Here is a 16,403-nt window from a genome sequence, read left to right as displayed (position 1 = left end):
TCTATTTTCATTACCTTCATGTTTCACATAAGAAAACTGAGGTAGAGGTGAAATAACACATCTAAGGCCACACAGGTAATAAGTGCCAGGATTCAAACCCTCGTAGTCAACTTCAGAATCCTTGATTGTCATCCCCACACTACCCTCCCGATACACTGGTGATCTAGACTAATGAAAGGACCTTACCATTTACTCAAGTTAAGTACATTTAGACCAAAAATAAAGAGTAAAATGCTCATCCCAACAGAACCAATGTCTTCTGACTGTGGTTAGTTGCTCACTATCAACCAACAGAAGAATGCTACAAGAAGGCTGTGATGCAGATCTGGGGGATGCAGCCTAATACTGCGGAGCATGCTATGCTTGAGAATGTAGAGTCATCCTCAGCTTGTCAGAGTATGAATGAGCTCAAAGCTGACCTCAGAGAGGGTACTGAAATTATGTTAACATCATTTTCCTCATTTATTTTTTAATGAATGTCTGTTTATATACTATATATACTTTGAGATATATATATGTATCTCAAATATGAAAGCTCAGTACATGCTCATTTTCTGTGGCTGCAGAACTACAGAAAATGGCACAACATCTATTCTCACTGTTCTCCGTCTGTCTGCAAAAGGCTCAAGGCTGCAGATCTTCTCAGCACTGTCAACTAGAAGCTGCCTCTGATGGGAAAATTAAATGGAAAACTGTTTCACTGATTGTTAGAAACAACCAAAACATCTGTGGTGATCTCAGTAACTCTAAGGAAACGGGCAGCGCGGGGTAAGATTGATGGCTATGTCTCCATTTCTCATGCCTACACAGTCACACATGGGTTCTCGGAGTGGGAGATGACTAGCTATCTTGAGGAGTTCAAAATGCAACAGTTGCCTGCACTTTACATTAAATGTAGTCTGAAACCAGCAATAATAATGAGTATTGAGCCTATCCCCATAGCAAGCACAGGGAAACTATCTCTAAAGAAGTCAACTTATTAGCAGGACTGCTCCAGAACTAGGAACCAAACGTAAGCGAATTAGCCCAGCTGAATAGAAAAGGCCAAAATGAATCCAAAGACCAAAATGCGGATGGTGAAATAAAAGGGGTGGGTCCTACTGGAGCCCAGGTGCCAAAATTCTGGTATTTATGAATATACGTAACAAAATTAGATCCAAACTCACTGGCTCACCAAAATGGAAAACTTCTTGAGCACTGACATAGTGCTCAAAGGAAATGCTCACTGGGGCATTGCAGATTTCAGATTTTCAGATTAGGGATGCTCAACCAGTAATATCCAACTAGCTCAAATTGGAAACTCTAAAACTTGCTTCAGTTTCCCAGTTTATAAAATGATAAGGTTAGAACCAAAGACTCTATAGGCTCGATTGTCTGTAAATGCCAGTTTTTACCTATGGTGTCATAGTTTAAACACTCTATCAGGAAATGTACCTGATAGTTCATACCTAACAAAAGATCAGTCCTGTTTCAGGAGAGTTCTCTCTTACCTTTTGTAAAGCAGTGACATACCTGAAGCCGTGTAGCGAACCTGTCGCACTGCTGTATTCAGTTTAATGTCTAGGCCTTCTGCTAAAGCCACAGGCACACATGAGTAGCCATTCCTTACTGTCAGGTGGCTGCCAGTGAACTCAAAGTCATCATCCTAAAGAGGAGAGAAAAGAACATATTTCCAACCTTTTCTTAATCTGTATCATTTGCACCTAGTTCTGTACAACAATGAAAACACAAGCTTCTGGAAACAGTCAATATTTTAAGGCAAACTAAAGAACACATCACTCAGTATTTAGTTACAGTTATCAAAGGAAACTGAAGAAAGAAGAGAAAACACCAAAATGTCCCTAAATCTTTGGGCAGTGAGATTAGGGAAGTTTCTTTCTTCCCTGGATTTTTTTTTCCCCCCGATACAGAGTCTTGCTTTGCCATCCAGGCTGGAGTGCAGTGGCATGATCTCGGCTCACTGCAACCTCAGACTCCTGGGTTCAAGTGATTCTTTTGCCGCAGCTTCCCAAGTAGTTGCTGGGATTACAGGCATGCACCACCACACCCAGCTAGTTTTTGTATTTTTAGTAAAGACAGGATTTCACCATGTTGGCTAGGCTGGTCTCAAACTCCTGACCCACCCACCTCAGCCTCCTAAAGTGCTGGGATTACAGGCATGAGCCACCACGCTTGGCCTTCCCTGGATAGTTTTGATCATCCCAGTCCAATACCACTAAGTCTGGATCTTCTATGGTGGTTAGGGTAGGGAGATGGTAGGGGGAATGATAATCTAGGAAATCCAGATGATTAAACATCACGTGTATTTATCTGGCTTTTGAATACATTACAGACTTGAAGGATATCAGGGTCACAGTCCTGATTACATTTTCTTTTACCTGAGAGCAAAATCCGTTTTTATGCTTTAAATTTACAGGTTTTAAGTTGAGGAAGATTTCCAAAACCAAGTCAGTCAAAATAGATGTAGGTAATCCAGGATCATAAAGAGTGGCCCAAGACAGTCCACACAGTAAAAAAAAGTCAGGATTTGACCTGGTTTAAAGATCCCCAAAATGATCTTACTTCTCTGAATTTACTGAAAATTTTTCTGTATAACATTTTTTTTTGTAAGCTAGTAAGGATTTCTAATTTCATGAAATTCTCGGGGAAATTAGATCAAAATGCTGGGCTGGCAGCAACACTCTAGTTGAAATCACTCATTTAAAATTTTATACTATTACAAATAGACACAATATTGAAACATCAAATGATAAATCAATGAATAGAAGGGCCTAATTTAGTATTTACATGAAAAATCATAAAGGAACGGTAGTTCTGTAAGACTTTAATAAGTTCAACTCTTCAAACACTAAAAATATCAGATTATTTATAAAGATTAAGAAGTCAAAATAATTTTTTTTTTTTCCCGAGACCGAGTTTTTCTCTTGTTGCTCAGGCTGGAGTGCAATGGCACGATCTTGGCTCACTGCAACCTCCGCCTTCCGGGTTCAAGCAATTCTCCTGCCTCAGTCTCCCAAGTAGCTGGGACTACAGGCATGTGCCACCACGCCGGGCTAATTTTGTATTTTTAGTAGAGATGGGGTTTCACCATGTTGGCCAGGCTGGTCTCGAACTCAGGTGATCCGCCCGCCTTGGCCTCCCAAAGTGCTGGGATTACAGGCATGAGCCACCACGCCCGGCCTGTCAAAATAATTTTTACTAGGAAAATGTACAATGTAAATTAAAATATATAAGTAAAAATTTAACAATTTACTTCCATACTGGTTTTTTCCTTTTTTTTTTTTTTTTTTTTGAGATGGAGTCTTGCTCTGTCGCCCAGGCTGGAGTGCAATGGCGTGATCTCCACTTACTGCAGCCTCTACCTCCTGGGTTCAAGCAATTCTCATGCCTCAGCCTCCCAAGTAGCTGGGATTACAGGTGACTGCCACCACGCCTGGCTAATTTTTGTATTTTTAGTAGAGACAGGGCCAGGCTGGTCTTGAACTCCTGACCTCAATTGATCCACCCGCCTTGGCCTCCCAAAGTGTTGGGTTTAAAAAGGTGTGAGCCACCATACCCAGCCTATACTGCTTTAGTCTGGTCAAAGTCTCAGATTTAGAGATTGGTTCAAGAAGCCCTGTGATTTCTCACTTGAAGAGTAAATCACACTGAAATTTAAGAAAAGATGGTATAGCCCTGCCCACTGAGAACTATAAAACATCACTGACGTAAATGAAAGAAAACCATTTTTGGAGAAGTAGACTGTATTTAAGGATAAGAATACTCAATATTGTTAAGATGGCAATTCACCCTAAATTGATCTAGAAATTTAATGCACTCCTCATCAAAATCCCAGAAAGTGATTTTTGTAGAAATTGACAAGTTGAACTGTTATGAAAATATGTACCTTAAAATAGCCAAAACAATAAAAAATGAACAAAGTTGGAGAACTTACAAGACAGTATGATAGTGGCATATGGATAGACATATAAATTAACAGAAAAGACAACCTTAAATACTCATGCTTACATGCCAATTAATTTTCAACAAAGGCGCCAAGAGAAATGAAGAAAAGGATGGTGCTGGAATAATAATTACATAACTATATGGAAAAACATGAACCCTTCACTTACTTTTCCTTATACACAAAAATTAACTCAAAATGGAGTATAGACCTAAACATAAGAGCTAAACCCATACAATTTCTGCAAGAGAACACAGGATAAAATCTTTGTACCTCAGGTAAGACAAAGATTTTTTCAGGATACAAAAAGAACATAGTTTAAAAGAAAAAGTTTATAAATAGGAATGGGAGTCCAAGACTGGAAGATTACTTTAGCCCAGGAGGTCAAGGCTGCAAGGGAGCCATGATCACACCACTCCAGCCTGGGCAACAAAGCAAGACCTGTCTCAAAAAAAAAAAAAAAAAAAAAAAAAAAAAAAAAAAAAACAACTTTTACTCTGAGACAGATTTACAAAATTAGAGACAAGCCACAGATCAGAAGGAAATAAATACTTGCAAAACATAAATCTGACAAAGGACTTCTGCCTAGAATTTAAAGAACATAATAAACTTCAAACTCATCAACAAGCAGACGATCAGACTTTTTTAATAGGCAAAAGATCTGAGCAGACATTTACTCAAAGATGACACATGAATGGCTCATAAGCTCAGGAAGAGATGCTCTCCATCACTAGTCATCAGAGAAATGTAAATACTACTATACCTATTAGAATGGCTGACATTTTTAAAACTGGCATTACCAAGATTGGTGAGGATTTGGAGAAAATGGAATTTTCATACACTGCTGGTAGGAAGGCAATTTCGAAAATATTTTGGATGTTGATTTATAAAGTTAAAAATCCACTTTCCATAGTACCCAGCAATTCCATTCATATTTACTCAAGAGAAAGACATGAACATTCTTAAGCAGCTTCGTTCATTAGAAGTCAAAAAAGGGAAACAACCCAAAAGCCCATTCAGGCGCCAGTGAAAGGATAAGCGACCTGGGGTGCATCCACACAATGGAATTCTACTAAATAATAAAAAGGCAAACAACTGATATAGGCAAAAAAGATGAATCTCAAAAACTTCATGCACATCTCAAAAACTATACTAAGTGAAATACATCACACACAAAAAGCTATGTACTTTATGATTTACTTTATATGAAACTGTAGAATAAACAAAATTACAGTGATAAAGCAAATCAGTGGTTGTCCAGGGCCAGGAGCCAGAGCACAGGGGATTAACTACAAAGGAGCAGGAGAAAACATTTCAGGATGATGGGAATGTTCTATATCCTGATTGTGTGGGGGCTTATGATTGAAATCTGGCAAATCAATAAACGGTTCACTTAAAATAGGTGAATTTCACTGTATTTAAATGATGTCTCTTACTAAAGCTGTTTAAAAACACACATACAAAATTAACTGTTTCTCTTACAATCTCTCTCAAAGACATGTGCAACAAAAAAAATAAGGGAAACTTACCTGATCCCAGTGCTTAAGGGAGAGAGTTGAGAGAGGTGTGGCATTAGCAAATTCGAGATTTGCAAAATGCCAATCAAGTATTTGTCTGTCTCTTGATGAGAGATATACATCACTGCAAAAGAACAAAGGAGTACAGGATTATTAAAAGATATCACTAGTTCTCTCAGTGTGATGTAGGTGATCTCAATAACTGTGGCGGAATCTAAGCCAGGGCTGTGCCTTATATGAAGAAATTACAAATCAAAAAGTAGCATCTTATCCGTCTTATTAACCTCCTTATCTCTGATGTCTAGAGCAGTGCCAAGCTCACTACGTAAAGCAAATTACCTGTAGGCCTCATTTGTCTGGGGGAAAAAAAAAAAAGAATTCTTCATATGAAATTACCTTATATCATAAAAGCTTATTAGTTGTAAAAAAAAAAAAAAAAAAAAAAAAAAAGTCTTATATTTTACACACAGCATAGACTCTATAGAAAGGATGGGCAGGCTGGACGCGGTGGCACATGCCTGTAATCCCAGCACTTTGGGAGGTCGAGGCAGGTGGATCACCTAAGGTCAGGAGTTTGAGACCAGCCTGGCCAACAGGTGAAACGCCATCTAAAAATACAAAAATTAGCCGGGCATGATGGCAGCACCTGTAATCCCAGCTACTCAGGAGGCTGAGGCAAGAGAATCACTTGAACCCAGGAGGTGGAGGTTGCAGTGAGCCGAGATCACATCACTGCACTCCAGCCTGGGCGACAAGAGCAAGACTCCATCTCAAAAAAAGAAAGGATGGGCAGCATCCTTGAGTACAGAACAAAACAGATTTACGTGGAGGCTGGATGCAAGTGAAAACATTTCACCAGCATTCACTGTCAAAAACCCAGTGGAAATAAAGTATAATACCCACCTAGTTCCCAAAATTATGGAAGTATAAAGCAACAGCACCTTCTACCCCCTCAAAAAAGATAATTTCCATCTATTGCATCTTTATCCAAATATCAGAGCTTATGGAGAAAGGCTCTCTCTTTAGAAACAATCTGTTTAGGTATCTAGGACACATTAAAATATAGAAGCAGGGGATTTATAAACCTCACAAGTAGTCACATATTAATTTATTTAACAATTTAAACCACTCACTGAACATAAATAAAAGCTCACTATGATTTACAATTTTCCTTCTAAATCAAACTGAAAGAACAGTAAAAGCTATCCCTCTGAACTTTTGTGTTTGTTTTCCTTACCTTGGGGGATTCGCTTCCAATTCTTGAAGTTTTTCTTCTAGCTTTCCTTGTGTTTCAGCTAATTCATCATACTCCTGATAAAAATTAAGTGAATCTGAGTTATCCTGAAGGGTCAGATATCTACCTAGTTTCTTTATACCACAAAGTATAAGGTCTGGATCATATTTCCTCTTCGGATCACGTATAGGAAGTGTGGCTCAATTTTAGGCTGGGGTTAGATAGAGCTCAGAGATTTTTGTTTTTGGAGACAAGTTACAATTGGGGGCCTGGAATATTAGGGGGAGGTAGGGCACACACAGGAGAAAATAATAGAAGAAATATATTAGTGTGCTACAAAGTGGGGATGAAAAATCATAGCAAGTACCATTTCATAAGCATGCCATGTCCCTGGCACTGGGTAAGCATTTTATACATAATTGTATTTAAGCTTCACAATTACTCTACAAGGTAGGTGTTAAGACCATGTTACAGATGAGGCAATTAAGGAGTCCAAGGTCACATGGCTCGAGACTCCAAGTTAGGGATTTGACAGTTTGACCCCAAATGACTCTGAAGTCCATGTTTAATACTCTTACTCTAAACTGTTACGGCTAAACTGAGATTTAAGATAAAATGATGAGATTATTAAGACAGGATAAGAATTCTGCAGGACAAGGAGGTCTTAAAACAAACTAACCCATTAAATCCCCATGGCTCACTATGTACCAAATCGTCTTCATTGCACTGAAGGCACTTGTGATTGGCTAGTAGCTCTCTTTTCCAAAATTCCCCAGATCTGTGCTATTTCTTAGGATTCCAAGTAAAACCAGTTAAGCCTGTATGTATACCACACCTTGCATAGGGCGGTCAGATCCCTGTGTTTGCTTTTCACTAAGAACTCAGCAGTAATATCTCTGGGCGGCTTTACTTCAGATGCTTCTTTGTATTGCTGATGGAGTTCTTTAATTTTCTCTTTCAAATTTACCATCTAAGAAGGAAAAGCACAAATTTACCACTCCAGATAGTAATGTAGTTTATGTCTGTATCACATGGACCCTTTTCTGGCTCCTCAAAACTGCTATCACAACAAAACAGGGCTACAGTGCAAGGTCCTTAGAATTCTTAAATACTTGTTCTAACCTACATCATTCCATCTGGGAAACAGGAAAGAAATCTTATAGGGCTTGACATAAAGGTACCACAACTCTATCTGCTAAGATCAGTGCTGCCTTCTAAAATGAATGAGAAGGATGAGGAGTGTCCCATTAATTTAAATAAACAAACAAAAAACCCAGTATTGAAATAAATTTAATACCCACAAAAAAGAAAATACCGCTATTGTAACTTGAACTGATTTTCTGAAACAAATTGTCATAATGTGTTTTTTTTTTTTTTAAGACGGAGTCTCGCTCTGTTGCCCAGGCTGGAGTGCAGTGGCGTGATCTCGGCTCATTGCAAGCTCCGCCTCCCGGGTTCATGCCATTCTCCTGCCTCAGCCTCCCGAAGAGCTGGGACTACAGGCGCCCGCCACCACGCCCGTCTAATTTTTTGTATTTTTAGTGGAGACGGGGTTTCACCATGTTAGCCAGAATGGTCTCAATCTCCTGACCTTGTGATCTGCTCACCTCGGCCTCCCAAAGTGCTGGGATTACAGGCGTGAGCCACTGCGCCTGGTCCTATAATGTGTTTTTTAAATATGTAAAAGGTCAAATAACTTTTTTTTTTTTTCTAAGAGACGGAGTCTTGTTCTATCACCCAGGCTAGAGTGTAATGGCACAATCTCAGCTCACTGCAACCTCTGCCTCCCAGGATCAAATGATTCTCATGCCTCAGCCTCCCGAGTAACTGGGATTACAGGTGTGTGCTACCATGCCCAGCTAATTTTTTGTATTTTGGTAGAGAAGGGGTTTCACCATTTGACCAGGCTGGTCTCAAGCTCCTGACCTCAAGTGATCCACCTGCCTCAGCCTCTCAAAGTGTTGGGATTATAGGCGTGAGCCACTGTGCCTGGCCAAAGAATCTTAAGGAACCATTCTTAATGTTAGCTTTTTTCAGGTTTCTGATGATACTACACAGGCCAAGAGTGACAAAGCCTGAGACTGGGCACCCTATAGGTATCCTGCCACTTGGCAGTTCTTAAGTCACTCTTCTCTTTTCATCCTTACCACAATCCATGAAGACTGTGAGCTGGAGACCTCTTCATCAGACCGGATGAAGAAATGAGGCACAGTGAGAGTGAGAGGCAAGAGTCCAGTCACAGGCACACCCAGAGTATGCACTATAAAGGCCCCCTCCAGGGGCTATTTTCTCCCTAAGCTCATGTGACCTTTGCAGCTGGCAGGGTGAGGAGAAATAAATGGTTGGACTTTAATGCTCCGGAGCCTGGGGTGCTGGAAGGTGGTGGCAGAGAAGAGCCCTAAGAGTTCAGCCCTGGGGAACAGAGGTGGGGGTGGTGGCAACTCAAGAGAAGTAATTATGCCAATGAACTGGCTGCTGATTTGTTGGTCTTCACCAATGGAAACTTGGCTCCAGTACAGCTAATCTCCTGCTAGTCCTAGAATTCAGCCGAGGGCACTGGGATAGCTTTAGAATGGCTAAACCAAGCTTGTCCAACTCGTGGCCCAGGACAGCTTTGAATGCTGCCCAACACAAATTCATAAACTTTCTCAAAACACTGAATTTTCTTTTCTTTTCTTTTTTTTAAAGCTCATCAGCTGTCATTAGTGTTAGTGCATTTTATGTGTGGCCCAAGACAATTCTTCTTCTTCCAATGTGACTGAGGGAGGCCAAAAGATTGGTCAACCCTGAGCTAAAGGGAACCAGAAAAAGAGGAAAGATCTATTTCCTCTGGCAACATTTATCAATAATGCCACACCGGAACACTGACAGATAAAACAGTCTCTTTTGTTAGTCATTATTTTCTTAAGAATGAGTCCCAGCTGTGCAGACTTTCTCTTCCATGGAGAAAAAAAGTCTCAGAAATGCTTTTAAAATTTCTAAAGACATTTTCTCCTAATAAAGCTTCTTCAGCTATAAAGAAAATACAGAATTTCACCTTGTTAAGAAGTTCTTTCAATTCTTCCTGAGTTTTCACTATCTTCTTCCAATGTTCAATCTGCTCATCTTTGACATGCTTCTCTTGTAACCTAAGAGAGACAATATGTATAATCTGGTCTCAAAGCCAACTTTGCAAAATAAGACAGGTGCCCATCAAAAACATTTAAGGGCATCAAGGCCCACTGAAACTTCTAATACTTAGGAACAAGAAAGTTGGCTAGTGGGAAATTATTTCCTAGGCTATGTTAAATACAGTATAATACCATAAAAGCAATGAATTTTAGAAGTGAAAGGGACCTTAAGAGATCATATAATAATTTTAAATAATTTTTAATTTTGGATTCAATGGTTTCACATGAAATTAAGTAAAAACTAGCTCAAATAAGACTTGCAGAAAAACTTAAAACATAAATGGCAAATCTTTACACATGGAACTCACTATACAATAAGCACTATCAAAGTACTTACTGAATGACAACTTCCAATGCCTGGCCAAGGGACACAGGCTTATTATTGAGGACATTGAAGTCTAGTTGATGACTAAGGTAAGATGTAGCTTCTAGCAACCGGTTAAACTCTTGCTCTACCATTTCATCTTTCTCTTTAGGAACCTGAAAATCCGAAGTATAGCAGAGTTGGTCCTTATAAAACTAAACATATCCATCCATGAAAACACAAATGCTCTATAGTTTATAAAGGTCAAAATATGTATCTCAAAGGGGAAACCTTTGAGCACAATGATTCAAATTTTCTTTTCTATGAAGTGGTCAAATCCATTTAAATGAGATATGAAATGTTTGGGCCCTGACGATTTCCTCTTCTCCCACTTCTGCCCTCAGAGCTGGGACTCCACCTCTATTAACAGCCACAAGATTCACACTGGTGCTAACTGAAGTCACATGGAGCACAAGTGGCACTGAGCTGACATGCATTAAGTTGAGCTGGCTAACATGCAAACAACACACTAGAAAAGTCCCAGAGAACAAAAACTATGTCAACAAATCTGAGGACCTTCCAAGAATAAGGGCAGGATGGGAAAATAAGAAGCCCAAGGTATCTGCTTCCCCTCAAAGATGAATCTCAGGTGGGAGGAGGGAAAAGAGAAATGAAATTCATGGCTACTAATAAGAACATACTAGCACTTTTGTTCTTTTGCACAGTAATAACATTTTATGGCACCAATAAGTTCAGAATTGAATGTACAAAGCTCTTAAGAGAGTCTATGAGTAAATGAAGGACCAGAAGGTCTGGCTCCTCATTGATGTGGATGAAGCAAACAGAATGCAAAGCAGCTCATCAAGCTGGAAGACCATGATCCTAAGCCATGCTGTGTGCCTGCCTACCGATAACATCAGTTAGTTCACAAGCACCCCTCTGCTACTGCTTAATTCAGCCCCAAAGTAAACTGTATATGCAATCCTATTGTTGAATTCATGGCAGAAGTGAGAGAAAGAAAAAATATGCTTAAGGCAAGCATTGCTTGTTATAAGCTGGGCTGGTATCAGCTGGGAAATGTGATTCAAAACACGGAATTTCACTACACAGTCAACCTAAAATTGGTAACACAAAAATAAAACATGGAAGTAAATTCTAATAAACACTAAGACTCAGGAGGAGTGACCTCTAACAATCAGAGATAACTGACTGTTGACAAGACCATCCCAATAATATTCTACCTCTCATTTGAAACTCCACAGTTTTTCTACTTCCCAACTTAACAGATGATTTTGAACCCTGGCCTCTGCTCCTTCATTGATCACACAAGTAACTCTATGAGATAAGCCAATATGTGGCAGAAAGAATCTGGCAAGAAGGGCAATCTGCTCCCAAAAAGAAAGAGGACTGCAACTCTCCTTTGAACTGTAAATATGAGACGCCGTAGCTGATTTAATCAAAATCACATTCAAAGCAGTAAGTTCCAAAAGACTATACATGGGAGAGATGAGGGTGTCTTTATAATTAAAGAATTACCCTTAGCCTAAAGAAAATCTAAATCTCTAAAAATATTCTGGTTTGTGTTAAATGAGGCAGAGAATCAGGCTTTGGATGCTTGGTGCCATTTATATCAGGAAGGTACCTAGGACTGGTGGATCAAAAACCTCTGACCTATTACTCATTCAACTCAATGGTCAAAAAAGAGCTTGCTCTTATTACACAGCTATGAGAGCTGATGGAAGAGACAGATCCTTTGGTCAGGAATTTCATTTACTTTTTCAGCTACTTTTCCTCACTGATGTGATATGTGATGGTCATATATAGAGCGACTCAAACAATGCCGAAATTTTGCTCAGAAACGTGCTACTTCCAGTGCAAATCCTGCAATGATGCTACAAAAGACGGTTCTGGAAATCTAAATTTGGTTCTTCTTTCAAAAAGGAAACAATTACATTTCAATGTGAAATCCAGGTAGTTATGAGACCTTAATTCATCACAGATGCAATGCGCATGACTGATTTTCTTGGAGTATAAAAGTGGTATTTCTATGTGTTGCTTCTAAAATGCCTAGCAAGAGGATGCTACAGCAGCAAGAGGGACTACTAGATCACATATGCCTCTACAATAGGGCAGAATGTGTCAATACGCAAGTGTGCAAATGGTACAGATTAAAGCTCTTCCAGCGTCAACTGGATGGTTTGCTTCAGACAAGCGCTTTAATCTTTGCAACTAGGATGACAATCACATAGGGAAGTTCATACTGAAAAAGTACACAGCACTCAGGCTCAGTAACTGGGGTCCAGGGTGTGTGGTAGAGAAATATTTAAAGGGACACTGTCAAGGTTAGAGGGACCAAATTTGACCTCTGTTTCCTCCCTCTGTTTGCTGAGCAGCCCACTGGATTCATTACACTTTCCCCCTTAGTCCACCCACACCACCCACAAAAAACCTAATGTTTTACACGCGCTTTCAATGACAAAAACTCAAATGGCACCAGCCCAACATATAGGCGCAACTCTACAACAACAAACCAGTGTGAATGTATGATGGAGAGGATCTTTGAAAGGAAAAGATTTAGGTTTCAAGCTTTTAATGGGTTATTGTAAACAGTGAGGAAAATGATTTGAAAAATTATGAAAAAAATACCTTGACAGTGTCCTTTTAACCAGTGCAGCAGAGAGAGAAATAAACTGTAAATAACAGCCCAACAGCCACGTCAAGTTTAGTTTTGTATGACAGCAATAAAATCAAGGCTTTAAACACATAGCATGACAGAAGCATTCTGTTAGCTCAGAAGCTGCAACCACCAGAGAAATAAGGAACAGATAGTACGGAGACTAAATGGGAAAGTCAAGGCATAGAAATGGCCAAAAGAAAGGCAGTTAAAAAAAGGCAGGGGAGTGAGGGGGAAGTGTCAGAAAGCAGTGAGGAATAAAGCAAAACTCAAAAGAGGAAAGGAAAAACACAGAACAGTAACAACAACAACAACAACAAAATCAAACAAACAAAAACCAAACCAAAAGATTGCTGCCACATTTGACTGACACCAGATGACAGGACTGCATCTCCGGTACACCATTCTAACCCGAGGCTCAGTTGTATGAGATTATGTGAGATTGTCAGCCACCAGGCCCCATCCATTTTCCACCTAAGCAATTACAGGAATGTTGCAAGTGCAGCCAGGGATAGCTCTGAAACCTGGCTTTTTTTTCCCCACTAACATTAAAATTTCACTTGGAAATTAAAGGAATATTTGGAAAATAATACATAAAATACTTGTCCCTTAGGAAATCAATACTGACTGGGAGAAAACCAAAATGTGTTTTTAATACCTTTAAATCAGAATCATTTCTAAAAACAAGCTAGTTAGAAATATTCTATTTAACATACCCAGACAATAAAAGGAACTAACAAATGACTACCCTGACAACCCCAAACTACCCATACTTTAAGTCATTTATTTCCCCTTGATGAGAATCCTTGGATTCTATTAGTTCTACAAATTATTATGGAACAATAACAACAAAATGGAATTGAAATATTGGCAATCACTAAACATAGGTCACAATAATCTAAATCTTACCTGACTATTCTAATCTAGATCCTTAACTTGTATCCCGAGAAAGAAACTCAACGAATGATTACAAAGGGTTTTAAGTACCACATTAGAAGGCAGGTGGATTTCAACACTGCAACACAGTGAGAACTTGTAACAGCAAACTAAAAAGCATTTTTGGGGAAAGGACCAATAATGTAAGAGCCTTCTATCTAAGAAGCAAACAAAATGGACATCACTTTAAACAGATTTTGACTGACTTTTTGAAACCATTTATTTCTCTATGAAAGGCTCCAGGTAAATAGTTCCTACAAGACTAAGAGAATTTGAAGAGTCTCATTGTTCCAAATAGGTTCAATCCTGATTGTCTTGGTCCAGTAGATTATATGGACTATCTCTAAATGTGTCCAGGGGAAGGGAAGCCTGTGTGTCTACCCCATGCAGAATGTGGGAAAGCCAAACACCTTTCTGGACAAGGTCCCTGGTCCTGCAAGAAGTAATCTCAAAGGAAGAAGGACAGCTCTCTTTAGTTCTACCTCTGGTTTCATTCTGACAAGCTCTTTAGGTCTTCAAAAACATTGTACACCTATCTTACTTCCAGTCTTCACAAACTCACCAGCAGCAGAGCAGAATGGAGTTAAATGCAGCAACGTACACTAGGTAATGAAAGGTCTGAGATTTAGCCAGAGAAATCCCCAGAATGAATCAGAAAAAAGGAGTAATTGCCAAATCTGACTAGACAGCCAATCTCCACCTCCCCATCCCATGCCATCGAGCACTTCTAGAATGATGGTGAAGCAGAAGATTAAGATTAGTTCATTTGGTAAAACCTGGAAGAAGAAATTTACTTCTGAAGAGTCTCTAATTTCAGATTCTCCTCAACAGCCAAGGGAAATGAGATATAGCTATTATCCCTACAGGGGGAATATATCCTTAATGCAAATAAAATTCAACGTGATTCTAGGCTGGGCGCAGTGGCTCTTATCTAAATCCCAGCACCTTGGGAGGCTGAAGCAGGAGGATCACTTGAGTCCAGGAGTTTGAGACCAGCCTGAGCAATATAGTGAGACTCCATTTCTACAAAAATTCTTTTAAAGTAGCCAGGTGTAGGGGTGTGTGCCTGTGGTCCCAGCTACTCAGGAGGCTGAGGTGGGAGATCACTTTAGCCCAGGAGGGCAAGGCCACAGTGAGCCATGTTTATGCCACTGCACTCCAGCCTGGGCAACACTGCAAGATCTTCCTGTCTCCAAAACAAAACAATCAATGTGATTCTACAGAGACTGTTGTCTCCCCCAACTCCCACCCCATAAGGAATCTTTTTGACTTCCTTAAAGCAGTGATTAGAGTGTATGGAAAAGGCACACACAACATATCTAAGTAGTTCTCTCTAGAAGTTTTTAGTCCAGTAAATTCTTGTTAAACAAATAAATACAGTTTGGAAAAGCAAAGTCAGTATTATAACTATAATTAAGGGGGCAAAAACTATTTGCAACTTCAGGACCATTAAAGGAAGGCATGAGATTTTTACATTTATAAACAAGCATGGATTGGCAGTAATGATTTTAAAGGGCAGAGAAAGACTGTCATAAAGATATTGAAAATGTTTCCTCAAAGGAAGAAAACCAAAAAGGCCAACAGGTCTGTGTCAAAGGTGTACTAACCTAAGCACCACTGTATAAGAACACAAATGAAAACTGGCTAAGTTATGACAGATACCTAATACACCTTTAGTTAATGGTCTTTGTAAGAGACCTGACACCCATTACTTTTCATATGTTGTCTGTCATTCTCTTAACAGCTGAGTCATTCCCAAGAAGAAAATCAAAGCTCAGTTTTTCAAAGGAGTCCTCTGGATCTGTAACAACACACACACACACAATCACACACACACACACACACACACACACACACACACACACACACAGATGACCAGAGACCTTGTGAAACAGAATGCTACAGTACTGTGGGAATTTGATTTAAGATACCCTAAAAAAAAAAAAAAAAGTAAAGCCCATGAGTTACTAGCTGGTGTACAGGAGATGCAGAAAACATTCAGAGCCATTTCCACTGTCTCCCCGACCAATCATGTTTTCAGTCCCCTCAGCAGAGACCAGCAAAATGTTCCCTGAAATATGAATTACCCTATTTCCCAACCTTCTCCATGTCCAGTTAAAGCTGTTACTGATGACAGCATAGGTCAGAGTATAACTCCATCACCAATCAACTGAAGGCAGCTGCTATACTAGCTTTGATTGTTTTATAGGCTTAAGGTAGTGGAGATCCCTTCTATTTAGAGGGATATGCTTAGTATCCCTACATTATTTTATATCTCTATATTATATCCCTCATATTAATTAATATGTTTACTAGGGAAGTCCTTGTTCTAGTCATCCAAAGCCATAAAATAAATGTCCCTTGTCAAAAACAAACACAGAAACTCAATATACTAGCTACAAATGTAGGAGAGAGAACAGAGAGGTAAACTTTTTTAGGGATTCTTGTGATTGTGATTAAAACAATGACATAAAATAAAAATCACTTGCTATATGATTCCTTTCCTACAGCAGCAAAATGTCTGGGTATGCAGATACGTCCTTCAGACATTATTACTAGTGATATAACTCAGAGTAACTTTCTGGCCTTCTACAGGATGACATCATTAATTTCTATGTACTAACA

General features: G+C 39.4%; 1 protein-coding gene across 2 annotated transcripts in view; it reads right to left on the bottom strand.

Annotated features, from left to right (window-relative positions):
* KDM1A (lysine demethylase 1A) overlaps window positions 1-16,403 on the bottom strand; it is a 65,595-nt gene that overhangs the window by 4,735 nt on the left and 44,457 nt on the right. For both annotated transcript variants that reach the window (XM_050790646.1, XM_050790655.1), the window contains 6 exons: window positions 10,202-10,344; window positions 9,732-9,822; window positions 7,530-7,664; window positions 6,698-6,771; window positions 5,473-5,584; window positions 1,513-1,645 (listed from right to left, as the gene is read on the bottom strand). In XM_050790646.1, coding sequence (XP_050646603.1) covers window positions 1,513-1,645; window positions 5,473-5,584; window positions 6,698-6,771; window positions 7,530-7,664; window positions 9,732-9,822; window positions 10,202-10,344 — 688 coding nt within the window. The remainder of the gene's footprint in view (window positions 1-1,512; window positions 1,646-5,472; window positions 5,585-6,697; window positions 6,772-7,529; window positions 7,665-9,731; window positions 9,823-10,201; window positions 10,345-16,403) is intronic.

Source organism: Macaca thibetana, chromosome 1, assembly GCF_024542745.1.
Source record: "Macaca thibetana thibetana isolate TM-01 chromosome 1, ASM2454274v1, whole genome shotgun sequence".
NCBI lineage: Eukaryota > Metazoa > Chordata > Mammalia > Primates > Cercopithecidae > Macaca > Macaca thibetana.
Note: the sequence above shows the minus strand (reverse complement) of the source record. Positions and strands in the feature narration are given on the sequence as shown.